Source organism: Nesoenas mayeri (assembly GCF_963082525.1).
Source record: "Nesoenas mayeri genome assembly, chromosome: 1".
In the NCBI taxonomy this organism is placed as follows: Eukaryota; Metazoa; Chordata; class Aves; order Columbiformes; family Columbidae; genus Nesoenas; species Nesoenas mayeri.
The window spans coordinates 51,536,302-51,556,441 of NC_137541.1; the positions used below are offsets into that span (position 1 = coordinate 51,536,302).

A 20,140-nucleotide genomic window follows, 5' to 3' on the forward strand; every position below is an offset into this window, starting at 1 on the left:
AGCTTCACAGGCATCCTGCAGAACCAGCTCCCAGGGAAGGCTGCAACTCAGATACCTCATCCACAGGTAGCTAGGAGATGGCCATGACTTAATTCTATTTTCCTAAGCAGCTAAGTGTCTCCTGGCCCTTACTGCTTGTGTCCTGGGAATATGGGATTTCTGCACCTTCTCCAGCTACTGAAAGTGACATGGTGTTTGTGTACCCAGTGAACAACATTTTCTCATTTTTACTGAGGGTTTTGCTTTCACAGAAAGCAAGGATAGCTCTACAGTGTCTTTGGACATCTGAGTGACAAAGGGTAAGGTATGCTGGTATGTGTAGGAGGAGAAGGTAGATAAAGTTCACTAATGCTGTCACGTATTTGTAGTGTTACATATTACCACAGCAGAAACAGAAAGTTTCCTATTAATATTCAGAGTGTGGGATTTAAACACATATGCAAAATTGCTATTTGAGATCCATTTTCTACTAAAGCCGAATTTGCTCAGTCTGAGCCCTTGCCAGTCCAAAAGGAATACTACTCACAAGTAAGATCACTCCATCACTTCTATCTGCTGTGATTTTGTAGTACATATGTTTGAAAGCCTGCTAAGGCAGTGAAGAATTGCCAAGGGATAACTGAACCACAAAAGGCTGTAGTAATAAAGATTCCAAGATTTCCTTGTTATATGGGAATGTAAGCAAATTTTAATATTACATTAGCATAGTTCCTGTCTAATTTGTTTTTCACTACAGGTTGTTGCTGAGAGTATTCCTTTGTGTTTGACTCAGTAGGAGGAAACTGAAAATATGCTGTTAAATAGAAGAAAAAAAGACTTTTCAAGGACTGCTTTTTCTATGCCTCAACCACAGTGGGTTATTTATTCCTGCTCCAGGAATAAAAATGTCTGGTCAAATGGTTGAACATGTTCAATATAGAGTATTCTCCTGATGGTCTAGCTGACTGGCCTATATGTAACTTTATCAAATAATTAATACTGCTTTATTAAAAGTATATTTTAAGCTTTGAGAATGATGTTTTACCTAACACACTCATTGCCATCCAGAGAAGCTGCTGATGTCAGAATTGAATTGATATCTGATCAACTCTATAGAAAAATAGCTATGTATATAAATAGCATTGAGAAATTACATCAATTATATAATTCTAAAAAATGTATACATAAGTAAACCATGAGGATTTCTTATGTATATAAGCAATAATAATAATACTAACAAAAAGGCATGGAACTATTAAAGATAAAACCACTAATTAGCCATGAATAACTTATTTAAGATGCAAAATAACTGTACTCCAGAGACCCTAGAATTATGCACAGCTAGTTCAGCATGGATTAGTGTTTCAAAAACAGAGTGCTTTAATACCCAACTACATTACATCCATGCTTAGCTAAGAAGTCTCAGAAGGAACTCCTCAGTTTTCTCTCTTCACTGATGTCCTCTATTATATGGGTAATCCTTTTATATAGGGTGTGCAAATTCTGTATTGCTTCAGCTAAGAGTAGACAGAAACCTCACCTTTTGTATGTTAAGTGTTTCAAGGGATGTCGAAATGCATCAAGAAGAAAAAAAAAGTTGGGAATAGATTAATATATTCAAAAAGGGAAAGGAACTGTATTGTCCATTCATGTTTTCTATGCCTACCATCATGCTTCGCTGTTGTCACCCTTAACAAAAAGGCATGGTTGCATCTATATTGTCCCTTACACAAACTTCTGCACGTTTAACAATTTTTGATCCATTTCTAGACATGAACTTCTGGAAGAAGCTCGGAGAAAGGGTTTGCCTTTTGCACAGTGGGATGGGCCTACAGTGGTTGCCTGGCTGGAGGTAAGTGTTGGCCATAACTTGGAAATGTGAGTCACATTTGTAGACTGCTCCTGTATGCTTATCCTTACAAATTCTAAACCAGACAGTTGAAGTCCTCTCCTCTCTCCCCAGCACACTGTGCTATGAGCACTAGGCAGATTTTCACACTGGATGGTGTAAATCTGAGCCTGGAGCTGAAAAAAGTCAGACCAGATTACACAGGGGGATGAGGACAGGTTAAAAAAGACTTAGCAAATGTACTCGAACTCCAAATTTTTTAAATCTTGTAATTACTCAGTCTCTAAATGCCTAGGAACTCCACAGACAGGATTTATGTATGATGGTGTGCTAAGGAGAAAACAAAAACTAGCTATCAATTTTTTTTTGAGGTTAACACAGAAGCTCCACCTTCAGAATTTTTAATAAATTTAAAGAATTCATAACTTTCTGTATCAAAATATGAGAAAGGGCTGATTTACCCAGATATCGCTCAGAACAGGAAAAGGGAGGTGTTTCTCTCAGCACTTTTACCTTGTATATGAGAGATCCAGGTTGGAATCTCTGTCATTTGACAGGCAGTGCCTTCATCCCTGAAATCTGCTCTGCAGAGAGCTCTCCTTTATTTGGAGAGCCTAAGTGAATGGATTTTGGAACCCATACATAGAAACATTCAGCAGAGCTGTCCATCAATTTTGACAAAAATCAATGAATGGTTTAGGTGAAGGAACTATTAAAAAAAAACCACCCAGATGCTGAGGGGAGGAGAAGTCAGAAAGTAAGGATGTTCTTTTACAAATACAGTCATTTTTACATGGCAAGGCTATATCATTTTAGTGGAGATACAAGCTGTCTGTTAACTCAGGGAATAGCTGTCTATTCGTAGTCTACATCAAGAATCTCCATGTATTCCTACCTATTCTCATGTCTGCTGTGGGCATCATCCATTAATCATCAGTTAGAATTTGTGGAATTTTTCCTTCAATTAAAAAAAAAAAAAAGGTCCCTTTCCAAAGCTTTAACAAGAGTATGTTCAGGGAATAAATGAATAAATGGAAGGATGAAGAATGAAAGTGTCTAATGTCTAGAAAATTTCTGCTTCATGTTGGAACTGCTTAAGGTACCTAATGGAAAAGTTGAAATGAAAACTGCAGGAATGCAGTTCAAGCATTCAGGCATGACCTTGGAAAATGGGATGATATCTTCCTTCCCTCCCAGAAATATCTCTCTTAATATAGCACATATATACTGCCTGACTTTTTCGTATGACTTTGAGAGTTCTGTACCCAGATTTCTATCAGTCAGAAATATTCAGTATAATAGACAAAGCTGGAAATGTGAAGATACAAAGGCCTATACATTTCTGAATAGTGTGCAAAATCTACCCTTGACGTCTTCCTCAGTGATCCAAAACTGAAGACATTTTTGACAGGTTAAGCCCCAATCCTTTTTTGCCTTGATTTTTAGTTGCAAAATAGAATATGTATCCCACTGTCACAGAGAGTGCCTGTAAAGATAAATTGATGTTTATGAACTTTTGAGGAAATATGATGAGAGTACAAGAGAGAAGCCCATGAGGAAGTTTATATTGCGATATTCAATGCAGATTGAATACTGATGATAAAAAGATATGAGGGCAGAAGTACTGAATTTATTCAGTGAGCATCAGTGCATTCAGTCAGCAGATGGACACTGTGCATTTCATACTCTCCTGGGGAAAATATACTATGTGACCCTTGAACTAAAGCAATATTAATGTTAAAGGAGACAAAGGACCAAATTAAAGAAGTATATGTGTTTGCACTTGTGACATCTCCAAGCTTTTCAGGGCTTAACTTTTCAGCCTTAGCTGAAAACCTTAGCTTAGGTTGTTTGTATGTAGTAAAGACATAGTTGAGCTATATTTTAAGAAATGTGGGTTTTCTTAAATAATTCTGGAAAAGTATATCAATCTTGATATCTGGGTTCTCTGCCTGGAATAATTACTGTGCCCTCTTTTCAGAGACTGCTTTAATCTAACTACATTTTCTGGTAGAGACAGCTGTTTGTTAAGGAACTAATTTACCTAATTTGTTAAAGAACTAATTTCCCTAATGAGTGGCAAACGTTTCGATCTATTTCTGCAGGGTGAATAACTCCCAGTATTTACACTTGCCTGCTTTTCAAGTGCATGTATAAAAAAAATGTCAAATTAAATTAGAATATTAAATACGTTTTAAAGCCATGCATGGTTTCCTCGTGGCCCTTTGTTTAAGTGCAAATGAGTGTAATCTACGTGGGGTTTTTAAGTTTTGACTTTCATGAAACTTTGTATTTCATTACAGTTAGTCGGAATTAGATTATATTTTTTAAGGTTCACACCAGCATTGGATGGAGGGCGGTGGTTCATCCCATCAGTGGGAAGGGCTTTTTGAAACGTCTTGCAATTGTTCCTCAAGTTCACACATCAGGAGCCAGGACAGAGAAGCCTGACTGAGCTCTTTTGGAATCTGACGTTTGAGTCTGTTTTCTCTGTGACGTAAAACTGATCTAACACCTGTCTCTTAAGTTAATATGTCCCAGATAAAGTATAGACGTGTTAATAACCACACAGTACTTCCCTGTACTGTGAGAAATAAAGTAAAAATCCTTTCAGTTTGTCTCTGCTTTCCAGATTCACTGCTGAATTTACTGGTGGCATGTTTTTAATAATTTCTTAGACCTTGTGTCCTTTTTTAGTAATCCATTATGAAGAGAAAAAATTAAAATCATGAAATCAGTTAATTCTGAAGGAGTATTTGAAACGCACAAAGGGATAGAGTTCTCAATTACTTCACTGACAGTCACAGATGCTCTGTCCTAGTGAAATTCAAATAAAATTGCTAATTGCCATCTACCCAGAATTAATTAAAAATAAATCTGAAAATGTAGAATATAATGGTTGCTATTACATAGGATCACTGCATGGGTGTACAGAATTCTATTTCAAAAACCACAGAATAGCATAAGATGCTACTACAAGTGATCAGTAACTGATCAGTATATTTGAAAAGTGCTTTTGACAATTTATATTTGAAGGAATATTATATAGCAGTACAGTGAAATATAACAGAAATATTCTTAAAAAAAAAAGGTAGGTGTATAAATGTGTGTATAAATTTTACGTACACTCAAACACACTGAAGATTAAGTAGTGACGGGTGATTTGTGCACTTTGACACTCAGAAAACTTAGAGTATTAAGTGTTTTGCTGCCTAGTGGAAGTCTTTGTTATACATTATGCTTCTTCCTCCCAGAGGGAGAGCTATATACTAAAAAATGTAATTCACAGCACCAACCCACATGCAATAGTGATCAGGAAAAGGGTGGGGAGAGAGGATAGGAAAGGGCTGCTCTCCATAGGGAAGTATCTGCTTCTCTCAGGTTTCACAGAGGCTGAAAGTAAGCAGGAGTTAAGCACCTAATGAAGAATGTCTTTGTCTTCCATTGTCGTATCCCCAAAATCTCAGTGACTGTGGCATTTGTTACTTACATCCTTCTCACACTATATAGTCTATAGTGTAATGTGTTTCACACTGTGACAAACTTCCCGCATGTATGTATCCCTGATAGAGAATTATCTCCTTTAGGAGCAAAGATCTGTAGATATCAACAATCATATTAATAAGGGAGCTGTGAAAACCAGGAATAATTCATACTCAGTAGGTCCCAAGAAAGACTGCTGGGAAGTGGAGAGTACCTCTTACAATAAAAGAGTAAGTGGTGAAGCAAGAGGCTGCTGCTGACCTAGGCTAGTGAGACTAACATAAGGAGAGGAAAAACGTGCATTGGCAAGTACCTGTCTTCTAAATCCACAGGCGATACAGCTGTGCTTATATTGTGCTGCAACTTCTAAACAGTATTTCTAGCTGGGTTCTGGCACCATACCAAACTGTTCCCAAATTTACAGTAAGCTCTGTCCTCACTAGGTAGGTTATCTGAACTATGTTTGCTTTATTTCTACCAAGAAAATAGAAGCTGAGAAGTGTAAGATTCTGTCCCATGAGTACACCATGGGGACCAACGTGGAAAAAGAGAGAGCCATTTTAGCACAGAAGTGAAAAAATTACTTCAGCAATTCCTTTTAGATTGTTTTCTGCATATGATAAGACTATCAAATGGGTAGTGACACTGAGTTGTGCCACTATTTGCTCATTATAGGCCTGTGAAAACATTAGCCCAAGTGGTGGAGGCTCACAGCTCTAAAAATAACTCAAAGTATCCCTTGCTTTAAAGTTCTGGTTACAATAAAAGCAACAGAAAGAGTTCACATGAAGTCATGGCAATTTCAAAGGTTCTGAAACAATTTATTTCTTTTTTTTAAAGACTGTGATATTCATACTCATTTCTGTGCATTGCCACGCTTATTCAGATTGATAGGTGCCTTGGTGATTAATTTAATTTGAGAAATGAAGCAAGGCTTTGGATGAATGCGTCCTTTCTCTCAACAGCTCTGGCTAGGCATGCCAGCCTGGTATGTTGCTGCCTGCCGTGCCAATGTGAAGAGCGGAGCGATTATGTCTGCTTTGTCTGACACTGAGATTCAAAGAGAAATTGGAATCAGCAATCCTCTTCATCGCTTAAAGCTCCGATTAGCAATCCAGGAGATGGTATCACTGACGAGTCCATCAGCACCTCCAACATCCAGAACAGTGAGTCCTGTTCAGCTGACTTTTTCTTTCCCACTTTACCCTGCAGGCGTCTGCAGAAAGACTTCTGCAGCACCAGAGTGGCTCTGTGGTAACACACACTTCACAATCAGTGGGAACTGTCCTACAGAGACTTAGAAGGACCTGTTCATCACTCGCTTGATTGTTGATCACTGATATTTTTCCTTTAGCAGATTTTTTTAAGTCGTGCTTTTGATTAACTGTGATGTTGTCTTAATGATCACTATTGAGCATGTTATTTGTAATTTTGCCTGTATTTTTGCCTTTCTCTTCCTTCAAGTCATCTCTCCCAACAAAATCAGATTGTGGTTTTCTTTTTTGTTTGTTTTTTTCTTTTCAGAGCTGGGGCAAGGCAAGAGTGGGGAGAGGTTATTTAGGAACACAGCTCTTTTGAATCTTGTTCCCATTCCACTTTTTTGCATCCTTTCAAATGTTACCTAATCTGAGTCAGTTGGCTTGAGGTTCTTCCTGCTTTTAAGAGGAGTCATGATTGGAGGCATGAAGGGAGAGTAAGTGGAGCATGTGTGTCCGGTGAGGAAGGGAGGGAAGGGGGAGAGTGGCAGAAGATGGGAAGGAAGCAAGTAACGAAGAAACACAGAGATACAGGTCTGAAAAGGAAGAGGAATATATCAAAAAGAGCAAGAATTTCTGATAGTAAGATAATAATAATGATGCTAATAATATTTGTATTTATAATTGCTTGTCTTCATGGAGAATCCTTTGGAGGAAAGTAGAATTGAGATACCTTTGAGGGGTACCAGATCCACTGAGCTAAATAAGCAACTGGGCAACAGGACTCTAATGTTCCTATTGACTGGCCTTTTATCTTCATGTTGCTAAAGTTCTTTAAATAATGTAATTCCTCATCTGATATTTTCTCCTGTCAGAACAACTGTGTATGTCATAATCATGGTAATACTATGAATCGTAATGGATTTCACTTAAGTAAAGCGGTATAGACTCAACATTATGTTGAATTACTAAACAAAATTTTTATTTTAAGAACATGAGAGCATATTTCAAAGTACAATCACATTGGAACTTATGAAATGAGAAAGCCATACATTCAAGCTAGAAACACTGGGAATAATTTTGCCTTGGTTTTTAAATTCTCCCTGATTAATTGGCAGCACAAAGCTGGCACGTGCATTTCTGTGTCCCAAGTCTTTCTGCCTCCCCCTTTCTCAGGGAAAGGATTTAGTTTACTTCAGCTCTCAAGAAAACACAACACATTTCACCTTATATGCACAGCAAACTTCCTCACCCCTTCCCTGACTCATCTCATTGCCCTAGTAGTAATCTGACTGAAAACAACAGGATGAAGAAAAACAGTTTTACATGTGACCTCTCTTTACATTTTTGATATACAGAAAAGTGGAGGAAGTAATCATTATTTAGATTACAATATGAGTCTGTGATGTGTGCAGAATATTTAGGCTGGAAAATCTTTGAGAACTGAAGCTTACCACTAGATAGAGCTATGAACTAATGGTTGTGTTTACCACTTGTGCGTGAAATGCAGCTTTAATTATTATTCTTTCCTTTGTGACGGTGCTCTGCTGGATTTCATCCATCAGTTCTAGTTGAAAAACGTCATCACATCTGTTCAGAATCCTCTAACGAAAGACGCAAAGCAAGTTGTCTAAAGTTGTCTCTAGTTGCAGCTGTGTAGAGGCAAGAACATGGTTGTGCTGATGGTGATGCTATACGCTGTTAACTTACAGTGGTGCTGCCTTTCTTCTTTACCACTGCTTACCTAATGTGGATCCCACCTGCCTCCCTGCGGGCCTTGTCCATAGCCTTCAGGCAATGTTTGGGTGACCCATGAAGAAATGGAAAACCTTGCTGCTCCAGCTAAAACGGTTAGTTTTCCCACTTCCACTTAAAATGGTTTCAGTGCTCGAAAAATGAATAGGATGTATCAGCTTTAACACAGACCTGCTGTAGGATGCTTCCCAAGCATTCCATTAGAAAGTCACAGGGAGGAGCGGAATTTAATGTAAAGAACAGTTACATAATTTCTCAGCTCAAAAAACTGCAAACTGTATTACAATCCCAAAAATTGAATTAACTTAAAACCAATATTGGAGTTTTACAGTACATAATAGTTTCACTGCCAGTGTGAAACCTCATTTAGTGAAATGAAATTGTCACGGTTACCAATGCAACAATTCCTCTGTACTCTGCTCCCTAGTACCTCTTCTAAACGTAGTTTTGTATCTGCTGCAAGAAAAAGAAATAAGAAAAGGCTTGAGAATGGTGCATTATACAAATCAGTGTTTTCATTAATGCCAAGTATTTCATGTCCACACTTGCATATTCATGTTTTTGATTTAGGTTGCATGGAGTGTGTCATATTTATTGATTTTTTGTCAAACCTCTCCCTGCTTTGGGGGGAGATAAATTTTAATAGATTTTATTCAATATTTCTAGCTTTATTCTTTTGCTTGGAACATATGTTATTTTAAGTTTTTGCATTACGTCATAACAACTCCGTAAGAGTGTTCATAAAACATGACACAATCCTACAGCAAGATGTCTGAAAAACCTATCTTCAGTTTGGAAAACTTTGTAGTCAACCCAACCCATAAATGGTGGGGGAGGTACTGAAGATAAATTTTGATGCAAATGACTTATTTCTTAGAAACTTATGCTTTCTATGCTATTTTAAGTTATCTCGTGAATATTCATGAAGCAGATTCTCATAAATATTTTTTTTCAACTGAGCTCATTTTCAATTTATTATTGTTGGCAAAGATAAACACAAATATAACAAGACTCAGCTTACCAGAAGTAGAGTTGGTCCTGTTTAACTGGCCACTCACAAAAATATAGTTTTGCCATTAAAAATGCTGTGTAAAAAGCTCTTTTACAATACACTCACATGAAGAGGGCTTTTTATTGTGAATGTTGCAAAATCTAACTAGAAACAAAAAACGGTGTCTCTAATGCCCAATTTTGTAAGTAAATGGTTGTGTTTTGATTATGAAACCATAAAAAGTGTTTAACATAATGCTGTAAAGTTTCACCAAGCTAAAATGGTTTTATAGCTTGAAAACTTAACTAGATTTGCACTACTGAGATTTTATGGTTTTGGTTTTGAAACCCACAACTTTTTATAACTCTTTTTTTTATTGTTTTATTGTCTTTTTACCTGCTTTACTAATTGCTTCCTGCTGATAACACAGAAAGAATCTGAAGAAGGCAGCTGGGCTCAGGTATGACCCTTTCACATTATGTTTTTGGACAGAACACTAATTATAATGTAATTAACAGTGTATCAATACGCATAGAGTATTGTGACAGTATCTCAATGACTGAATTATGATTTAAACATTTTGGAGTTCTTCTAATACAAAGAAAATATCCTCTGGATGGGTTTGCTAGGTCAAGCACAGAGAGGTACACATGCTGTAAATATTTTGCTGAAAATAAATAGCTACATTCCAAAGACATTTTCTACCTCCCAGCTAAAGATAGAAAAAAATATTTATGTCATTTTTGAGAATATGCTAAGAATTGGAGATCTAGCATTTCTAAAATTATACCAGATTTTTTTTAGAACAATTGTATCAATCACACCCAAGTATCAGTCTAGAAATAGTCTTGTATAATTGGGAACCATTTTTTTCGCTTTAGTTAGACTATCAATTAATTATATTTTTCAACTTCTTTCTCTCTAATATATGCACAGTCTTACACAATCTTACTGTCTTTACTCATGGCACTCCTTTTCTCTTCATAATCTCCCAAGAATAAGAGATGAGGGGACTATATTTCCCCCTGTAGAAAATACAGCCAGCTTGCAGTGTTACCCTTTTCTATTTGATGGCAGGAGAAGATGTTAAAAACAAAATGAAAAAGCTAGGCTTGGAAATGGTGCTCAAAGCTGAGCTGATTCTATTGAGAAGGTGTAAATCTTGCAATTTATGAGTTCTCTTTTCTGTTAAGTTTCAGTAGTACCAAAATAATTTACAATAGTGAGATGTAAAGTCTATTTGGCATCTTATTTGTGCAACTAATACAAAAATGCTCAACATGCATATGTTTGGGGTTTTTTTTTGTCATATGCTTTCTTCCTCAGCCTATTGAAATTTTAGCTGAACAATGAAGTAGCTTAATGCCTGAATGCCAGGTTTTAGGAGGTATCTGATTTCTCCCACCTCAAATAATTAATTTATTGAGTTCCACATATGATGCACTTAAGTTCAAACTGTTCACAGCTGAAAAATATCTCCTTAATAGAAAGTATTTGGTCACCCATTCTGACTGGTGGTGAAGACTGATGGTGAACATAAGTTTGGCTGACAAACAACTGAAATTAACTTTTAGGCTCAAAAGGACTACAGGTGTATAACTGTAATGTGTAATTAGATTCTATTTAGGAATTCCTACCCCCTCCAAACAGTGACACAAACTTCAGTTGATTCCTTGGAGCCTTGTTTGTATTACCAAATCCAGTGTAGGATTTACATAGCATAAATATTCTAGAAGGCCAATTGAAAGCAAGTGAGATTATGAAACAGACACATTTTGATTGTGTAATAAGTTTGCTTGCATTTAAAGCTCAAAATTGAAACTATGATTTCTTATGACAAAGAAAAATGTTTAAAATTTACAAGGATAGAAAACAAAATGCAACACGCAAAACTGCTATCAATAAGAAATACCTCACAGTGGCTTCAACTTCCAATGTCAAAATGATGTAAAAGAAATAAGCATAGCAGATATATAATCTGTCTTCAGTCTGTGGTGCAACCTTGAGCAAACTCAATAATTCATTCCCCCTCTCTCTTTTCTTTTCTTTCTTTTCTTTTGTCCCCCTGTAGACCCTGGCTTATGGTGACATGAACCATGAGTGGATAGGTAACGAATGGCTCCCCAGTCTGGGTTTACCTCAATACCGAAGTTATTTTATGGAATGCCTGGTAGATGCGAGGATGTTAGACCACCTGACAAAGAAAGATCTGCGTGTGCACTTAAAAATGGTGGATAGTTTTCATCGGTATGTTGGCATAAAGACTACACTTGTGAAGATAAGTTTAAGTGTATGACATAGAGCTCAGTGCTGCACAGCATCAAAACACTTACTTTCTGTTGTTCTGGTGTGGAAAACCACACAGAAAAGTGAGTGCTGAGTGTCAGAAATGTGTATTGAGAGATTCCTTTAGTAATAGCAACCACATTGCAGTTATGTCTCTCAAAAGTAAGGTATTGGTAGAGATAATTTTCATAATGAGCAGGGAACCATCAAGATATACATAAAGCCTTGACAGTACAGAAACAAGAATAGTTTATTAAGTGGTTTAAAGTGTCAGAAAATGGTATACTAAGATTCAAAGCCCTGAGATCTCTTGATAATGAAAAGGTATTGTGTGTAGCACATAAAAGCTGTTAATGGTACAAGTAAGTTGACAGTTATTCAGGTTACCTAGGGATATAGCCAAGAAGCTAAATGGGAAATATGGAAATAAAGGCTTCAGGGAGAATGATGTTTATATGACAAGAAGTGTTGGTTTTGGTTTGTTTTTGTTTTTTGTTTTTTGGGTTTTTTTTGTTTTTTTTTTTTAATGTACTGTCTGATTTGTCATTTTTTTGATGCCTGATTTGACAAAACATTTCCCCTCTCACCAGGGCTGACCTTTTCTGAAAACAAGTTTTAATGGTTTGGGTTTCTTCTGCTAGAACATAGAAGTCTGTGGGGTTTTTTTTAATGTTTTTGCTCTCACCTCTATCCTCAAGATTTCCTACATGGGCATCATGAAACACCTCATGTGAAATGCAGGAAATAGATCCTACATATGTTCCCATCTTCAGAATTATCTTTATTAACTCTGTAAATGTTTCTCTTTAAATGACAGAACAAGCTTGCAATATGGAATCATGTGTTTAAAGAGGTTGAATTATGATAGAAAAGAACTGGAAAAGCGAAGAGAAATGAGTCAGCATGAAATAAAAGGTGATAGTTCCTGGAAATGTTTATTCTTTTGAAGCTTGAAACTATTAACCCCTTGTCATGCCATTTTAGCAAAGCATTTAAGCATGTGCTTTAAGTAAAACTACTTAAGTCCATCTGTCTTCAGCACACAAATTATTTCCTTGAATTAGGCACAGTTAAGTACTTTGCTAAATTGGGGCTGCAATTCCAAATGGTGGTTTGATACGTACCTTTTTCCAAATTGGATTTTGGGGGCATATCTTACCCTAGCCTCTTTCAGCCTCAGAAACAGAAGGCCTAATACCCAGCAGCTCAGTGGGACCTGCTGGGGGCAACGCGGGGAAATCAGAGCACTCAGGACCCTGACACTGCACTCCTGCTTTTGAAAACCTTTGCCTTTGATTTCTTACTTCAAAATGTGTATCATAGAAAATGTTGCTTAGAGGGCTGGCCACTGAGGCAGTTGGTTGGTATATAAGAATAGTTCCTAATAGAACTGGCCTTATTAGGAGATTTAACAGCTGATTTTAAAGTATTTTTGTCTGTAAAGCTCTCTAGAGCAGTTGCAGGCCCACTGCATGGTTCCTTTTATACTTAATAATTAGGGTTGGTTTTTTCACCCTTATCAGATGTAAATTGTTTGATTTCCTTAAGCATTTCCAGGTCTAGTGAATACAGTGGTTAACACTTTTCAAGCACCATGCTGACTGGAAGAGCTGGGAAAAACAAACCAAAAAAAAGGAATTAGAAGGGGGGGATGGCTATAGAGAAGTGTGCAGTTGCTCAAGGCAGATGATGGCATTGCACTGGTGCCAAAGACTTTGACGTGGAGGCATCAGTGTCAGCCTGAGTGGGCCTAGCTGGAGACTGATGTGGGGGAGTTGGGTGTTGGTCTTAAATTCTGGGGTTGCTTCAGTGCTCCTCACCACTAGGACCACAGTAATAACCCATTGTCTCCTTCACCCTATCATGCATCAGTCAGCTAGACACGGTCTGGGGGGTGGGATTTGGTCTCAGTGATCCCTGGCTGCCACGCTGTGTGTCAGCCCATCCTGACCCCAAAGACTGGGATGCTCCTGGTCAGGCAATGGAGAATTTCTGCTCCTGAACAGCTACAGTAGCTGGATTTTTAAAGGTTCAGGAAAGAGCCCGATCACATAGTAACACAAAACTTACTATAAGCAACTTCTTTTAATCTTACAGGCAGGGTAGGATACTTTTTTCTGTAATGGCCAAATCCTCAAAAATGGTTTCCTAGCTCATTTTGTTGCCTTGGCTTTATAATTGGCATGGACCTTAACAGCTCAAGCAGCTTTCTGAACTAAAAATAGTTTTAGTCTCTAAAATTGTGAACTCATCGTTTGCTTTGTGGCGTGTTATTAAATGGTAGGTGCTGACCTGACTCTCAGAATGTTTAATACAAAACTCCTGAGCGAAGCCTTGGGGAACGGATATTTCTCCTGTTCCCTTGCACTGTTAAACTGTAAAATCTTGCCTAAGAATTGAAAAGAATATCTATAGGAGGTGGGAAGAATTGCATTCTGGAGATGCCCTCTGGAGGCACCTTTCTCCTTCGGAAATGTAGTTTACAAAAAAACACGTATCTTGAAGGCAGATAAAAATCCCACAGTTGCTCCCACACCCTGGGTTTTGAATAGGAGATATCAAAGCTGTATGAGTAGTTTGCTGGCATTCTCTGTGTAAGAAATAAAGCAGGATGACATCCACAGTGCACGCACCATTCCATGCATGCACCTGTACAGTTTTGGAAGCTTTTGGCTACCAGGAGGCTGAACCGGTGTTGTGTCCTTACAGATGTGCTGGTGTGGAGCAACGATCGAGTCATACGCTGGATACAAGCTATTGGCCTCCGAGAATATGCAAACAATATTCTAGAAAGTGGTGTGCATGGTTCGCTGATAGCACTGGATGAAAACTTTGATTACAGCAGTTTAGCTTTATTATTACAGATTCCAACACAAAACACCCAGGCAAGTTTGCTCATGCTACTTCTGGTTAATCTGTACCCATTATTGCCTTTTCTTCATCTTCAACTATTTTAATTTTTTACTTTGGTATCTCTAGGCACGGCAGATCCTTGAGAGAGAATACAACAACCTATTAGCACTAGGAACTGAAAGACGACTTGAGGAAGTAATTGATTTTATTTTCAGTTATTTATAAAATATCACAGTAAAATATAAAAATTGAATGCATGAAGACATTAATTGACAGATTGTGAAAAGAAAAAAAGAGTCAGTTACAGCTGTATAAAAAAAAATATAGAAGATGCCAGTCAAGGTTTTAAAGTAACCTCAGTATGGCTATATATTCACATCATTTTGGATGCTAAATTTTGCACTGCACTCTTTCATTAAGATGAACATTTTCCATAGTGGAAACATTCAGAAAGGAGGGGAAGTTTCCCTGGCCAGAGCACGTGGCAGCAGATGCATGTGCAATCTATTCTTTAGGACACTTATACCCTTTCTTTAAAAATGAAGAAAAGTGGATTTCTGGTGATGTTTGGGGTTGGTTGGTTGGTTTGGGTTTTTTTTTGTTGTTGTTCTTCAAAGTTAATACGTAATAGAGTGAGATTTAGGGCAGTTTGGATTGAATCTCAAATCCACCTATGAAAAATATTCATCTTAATGTTAAAGTCCAGTGCAAAAATATTCAAGTCTTGGACTTCTGCATGTGAGGAGGAATAAAACTTTTAAGGACTTGCTTAAAATGTGAGATGCCTATGAATTCTGTGCATGCACGAATGTTTAATTCTTTATGTAACCCTCCTAATGCAGTAACAAACCACTGCGCTTTCTGTCACTGTCTTTGGAAGAGAGCTGTCTTTTAAGAAAGTTCTGCTTTAGCTGATATTATAGCCCTCTACTATATCAAACCAGAGATTTAAGAAGGGTTTTCCACACCAGAATTTAATATTCCTGAAGCATTTACTTTTACAAGAGTGTCGCTAATGCATTGCAGTTACTAGATGCAGCGCAACAGAGTAGGGTAGTTGTTGTGGAATACATCTGACAGTGGGAGGGGCAGCAGACAGCAGGACAACTACTCAAAAAACTTCAGTTTGCTTAATCAAATACAACCCTGTGTCTTGACAGAGCGACGACAAGAACTTCAGACGTGGCCCCTCGTGGCGACGACAGTTCCCCCCGCGCGAGGTTCATGGGATCAGCATGATGCCGGGCTCCTCCGAAACGCTGCCGGCCGGGTTCAGGTTAACCACCACATCGGGGCAGTCGCGGAAGATGGCGACTGACGGTACGCAGCCCTTTCCGCACTTACCCTTGAAAAGCAGGTGGCTTATTCTAGCGTGCTAATCTGACTTTTAGTGCATGTCTGTCTTGCACCAGAATGGCTGTGTTTGCGTAACTGAGATGAACGGAGTCTGGGAGAGTTGAATTGTGGAATGGAAAAGCACTGACTTGGCATATTATTGATTTTTTTTCAGGTTTTCTTCAGACTGTCAGTGTTTATGCTAAAAAAAAAAGAAGGGGGGAGGGGAGGAGCTGCAGTCTAGCCATCCTAGATCTGCAAAGGGAAAGAAAACATTCAGAACATTCAGCAAGCAATTATTTTACTGACTTTCATCTAAGACTGCATATAATATCTAAGCAAATTTTTCAGCTCGTTAACCTCTCTAGCAAGTGAAGTGTATTTTAGAGAACAAGCTTATAAAGGGCTATTACCTTTATTTTCCTATTTGACTTTCAAACTAGCCAGCTTGGCCTTGATCATCAAATATCTCAAGTTGCTAACTATTAATAAAAATCAGATGGGTAGTGTAGTTAGGAGATACTGAACTTCAGGTACTAATTGAGTTACTGTATACCAGTCTTAATTTTCTCAGGAAGTCTTTTAATTTCCAAAAGGTGCACTAACTCAGCAATGATTGGAAAAGTAACAATAAGATCATAATTTAAAAGTAAGTACATTTTAAAATCACTGTAAGAGGGCAGGGAGATAAGGGACAAATCCTATTCCAGCTGTTCCTTTAGGTATACGGATGATAAAGTCAAGTACACCTGCTTGAAGTTCTGAGAAGTACCAGTACAAAGACTGGCCCATTTCACATGCTGCTGTTTATTTCCTCATGAGAGAACTGAGGTCTATGAATAGACTTACCTCAAAGTAATTTAATACACTGTTACATCCTGTAAATCTTGAATGAACTTGGTATGACAATATTGCCATGTAAATTCCATTAAAGCCATCTAAATTCCATTAAAGTTCCTCACCTTTAAAAACAATACTTCATAGTTGCAGTTACAAATGGAATAATTTACTGATTGCATCACTGAATTCCATTGACTCCACTGCTCATGTGCACGCTTTGCTTTTAATCCTGCACTTTCTGTCAATGATGGAGCTGTAAGACAAGAATCCATTCCAAGGCCAATTCCATGTAGAAATAAAGGTGGTAGCTCCCCAGGCATTTCCATGGCCCACATTACCGTACTAGCCAGGAACCTTACAAGCATTCATGGATTTCATCTTCTAGCCAGTCTATGATGTAGAAGGTATTATTCGTATTTTACAGACAGGGAACTAAGACACAAGGAAAATGTAGTGATTTAGTTGAGGTCTTCCAGACAGTTTATTATTGGTCTGAGCACTGAGCTTGGTAGACTTAAAGGTATCTTCATCCAGGATTTGGCTTCCTGTCTTCCAGGGCTAAGAACAGTATAATATTTAAACAGCATGATATGTACAGTATTAGGACTTCCAACAAAATAAAGACAAAATTGAGTTTTAAACTATTCACGTAAGATAGATTTCAATAGTACATCAGACATGAAGGAACTCTGAGTTCTGAACTAGGCCATACCCAGATCATGTCATAGAAGCCACAGAGCAATTTAATAGGCTTCCTTCCAGTGGGAAACAGACTGATTTATTTTCTTTATGATTCTAAAGAGGTTCTGGTTTCTTTTTTTTGTCTTGTTTTTGCAATTTGCAGTTGCTTCATCACGACTGCAGAGGTTAGACAGCTCAACAGTTCGCACATACTCATGCTGACAAGGCCTAGCAAAGAAGCCAGCACTGAATTGTTGTGAGTATTCATAAGGGGCCATCATGAAAGCTCTTTATAACTGTTTGCTACACCCAGTATCCCTTGGGATTATTCAAGCAAGAGCCAGCATGGAGCAGAGGACCTAACTTGGACTCACTAGGGTGGTCATTTGATCATGACAATCAGTCTTGACCTCAGTCCAGGAGACGCTATGCTGTTCTTTCTCCACGTCTCAAACAGCAGGTTCTTTCTGCTGAGACCACTTCAGCAGATAAGGCAAAGGTTTTCAGCCAACTCTGTTGAGATGATAGCTCACCAACCATAATGTTTTGTATGCTCTCAAAGCTGGAATTTGGGTGACAGCAGTAAGCACAGGGTGTGAATTTACTTTAAGAAACTTGAAGTATTTCTAGCAAGAGCTAAGGAGAGGAAAAAAAAAAAAAGGCAGAAGAGTTTTTTTTCTAAAAAACAATGAGAGATATGGCTCAATTTTGAACACCAGGTAGCTGCGTAAAGCTGGAACAAAACTTCCCCTATACAGATAGTCTTCCACAGTTATCTGTTACAGAGATTCTTGCACTTCTCAGGTCATTGAGAATTGACCAGTGGCAAAGAAATGAGATTCTGAGCTGGATGCAACTTTGGATTAAATCTAGTACTGGATTTCATGTTGCACTTCTCACCACTTATCTTTAGAGTAATGCTATGAATCTCACAGATTCACTCTTCTGGAGTTCTGCAGAAATAGACCATTTTCTGCTACATCACAAGGTTTGCAAAAAATAACAACATGATGAGCGCTTTCATTAATATGGCACCATTTCATGCTAATATTTTCTCAGTAAAACAGTTATCTTTTCCATTTAGTTACTCAGGAGACTGTTGGGGAGCTAGAAAGCATATTTGCATAGCACCAAAACCTCACCAGCCATTAAACATGCCTCAGTAGCTGTTACACACTGTAGACAAGACATGCCAGGCTCTGCAAGAAAGTCCTTTTATTTTAGATTCCTAAGACTGGAATACATCAGTTGTGTTACTCTGCTGATTAAACTATCTGAATGCACGGAATCAGGAACTGACTCTTAACTGATCAGCCGAGGGGATGGGTAGCTGGGTGAGCTCTCACACAACAGCAAGAGAAGATGATAATTTTTTTAATAAGGGGAATATGCATCTGAAGAGCAGACTGAAAAGAGCTGCAAGCAGGCTGCACATGTAACCAGTGAGATGGCCTGTGATCGCAGCAGGTTGCAGATTCTTGCATTCTGCTGCTCACCTTTCTTACACAGAATGTCAAAGCTTCGCCTTTCAAAATACTTTCTGCCAAGAATACCAACTAGGTATGACCTTACAGTGTTTCTTCACAACAGCTGGGTTCAATTAATATGCTTTCAAGTTGTGTCTCAGATGTTTTTCTGAACACCACGATAAGCTGCCAGAAACCAGGAACTGACATTCTCACGATTACATGAGCATACTCCACACAGCCTGGTTTGAGTACACTCTCCAGATCAGAATTTAAGAATGTTTTAAGCCGGCTGCTGTCTCACCATTTAATCTTGCAAAGAAGTTTAGCACAGAGCACAGGGGACAGGTCAAGCTTTCTGCTGTGCTGCCTGTATGTTGCCCAGCTGGGCACCTGCAAAGCCGCTACACAGGATTTAGCACTCACACTGTCTGAGCTTTCCCAATGCTCTTCTCTTGTGAAACACTTGTCACCGCCAAGGCAGAGGCTCAGCCAGGACAGTTTCATCGACATGGGCTGGGGCAATAGAACATTCCAGTTTCGCTTTTATTCTAATGAAATGTCAAAGGGGATTTGGCAGAATCAGTGATGTACTTTATCAATGAAGGGTTTCAAAGAGGACTTGTAAAGACAGATGGAGAGGAAGAGTTCCAAAAAGATGTGAATGATAATCTGGAAACAGCTGGTCCATAGCAAAGAAATCGTCAGGGTGAAAAAGGTAAATGCTGCAGCAAACGAAGAGAATCAGAGAGTACATCAGCAAGGTCTATACACTTGAAATATGTGTTCGGCCTTGTGCCAAACAGGCTAAAGTCTCCAGCTGCAGGAAACTAAACCCCCAGAATCAAGAGAGTTAGAAAACAACTGTAAAATGAACATAAGTAGGAGTCTGTTTTGATCTAGGACAAAAATCAGTATATGTTAGTAAAATCTTAAAATGCATTACTAAAAGCTTTATGTTGCAGCTGTAAAATTAAACAACAAATGCATGTCACCCTCAGATACTCAAAACCCATGTTTTAGTAAAACTTGCAATAGCTTACTTAGTGCTATGATATTTTTTGGTGTCATTACAACCTAGACGAAATTAGAATCAAAGAATCTCACTAATTAATGTTTGTTTATTTTTTCCCTTAGATGTCATCTCTTTCTTCTACTTTACCTGAAGTGCACTACCACTGCTTAGGAAAAAGAGCATTAAAACTCTCTGCAAGAACAGGGTAATAGAGAACACATAAGGTTTATGAGACAAACAGATATGATGTCCCTTTCAAGTACTGGTTAGTTCAAAGCAAGAATTAAAAAATATCTAATTGCTACAACAAACAAAACAAAATGAAACAACCTCCCCCTTTCCTCTCAGCATCTCTGTCATCAGAAATTTGGCAGTAGTGCACATCCAAAGCTTTTTTCAAATGAAGCCACT

The 20,140-nt window shown here is 38.1% G+C and overlaps 1 protein-coding gene across 4 annotated transcripts in view; it reads left to right on the forward strand.

Moving 5' to 3' along the window:
• The window catches only part of PPFIA2 (PTPRF interacting protein alpha 2), a gene marked incomplete at both ends in the record, with an annotated part of 303,052 nt that extends 285,582 nt beyond the window's left edge, over window positions 1-17,470 (forward strand). For 3 of the 4 annotated variants that reach the window (XM_080355800.1, XM_080355801.1, XM_080355803.1), the window contains 10 exons: window positions 1,750-1,831; window positions 6,277-6,477; window positions 8,295-8,357; window positions 9,684-9,713; window positions 11,325-11,500; window positions 12,357-12,454; window positions 14,249-14,424; window positions 14,519-14,587; window positions 15,553-15,712; window positions 17,412-17,470. In XM_080355800.1, the coding sequence (XP_080211926.1) occupies window positions 1,750-1,831; window positions 6,277-6,477; window positions 8,295-8,357; window positions 9,684-9,713; window positions 11,325-11,500; window positions 12,357-12,454; window positions 14,249-14,424; window positions 14,519-14,587; window positions 15,553-15,712; window positions 17,412-17,470 (1,114 nt within the window). The remainder of the gene's footprint in view (window positions 1-1,749; window positions 1,832-6,276; window positions 6,478-8,294; window positions 8,358-9,683; window positions 9,714-11,324; window positions 11,501-12,356; window positions 12,455-14,248; window positions 14,425-14,518; window positions 14,588-15,552; window positions 15,713-17,411) is intronic. The other variant, XM_080355802.1, reaches the window with a different exon arrangement.
• Window positions 17,471-20,140: the final 2,670 nt, after the last annotated feature.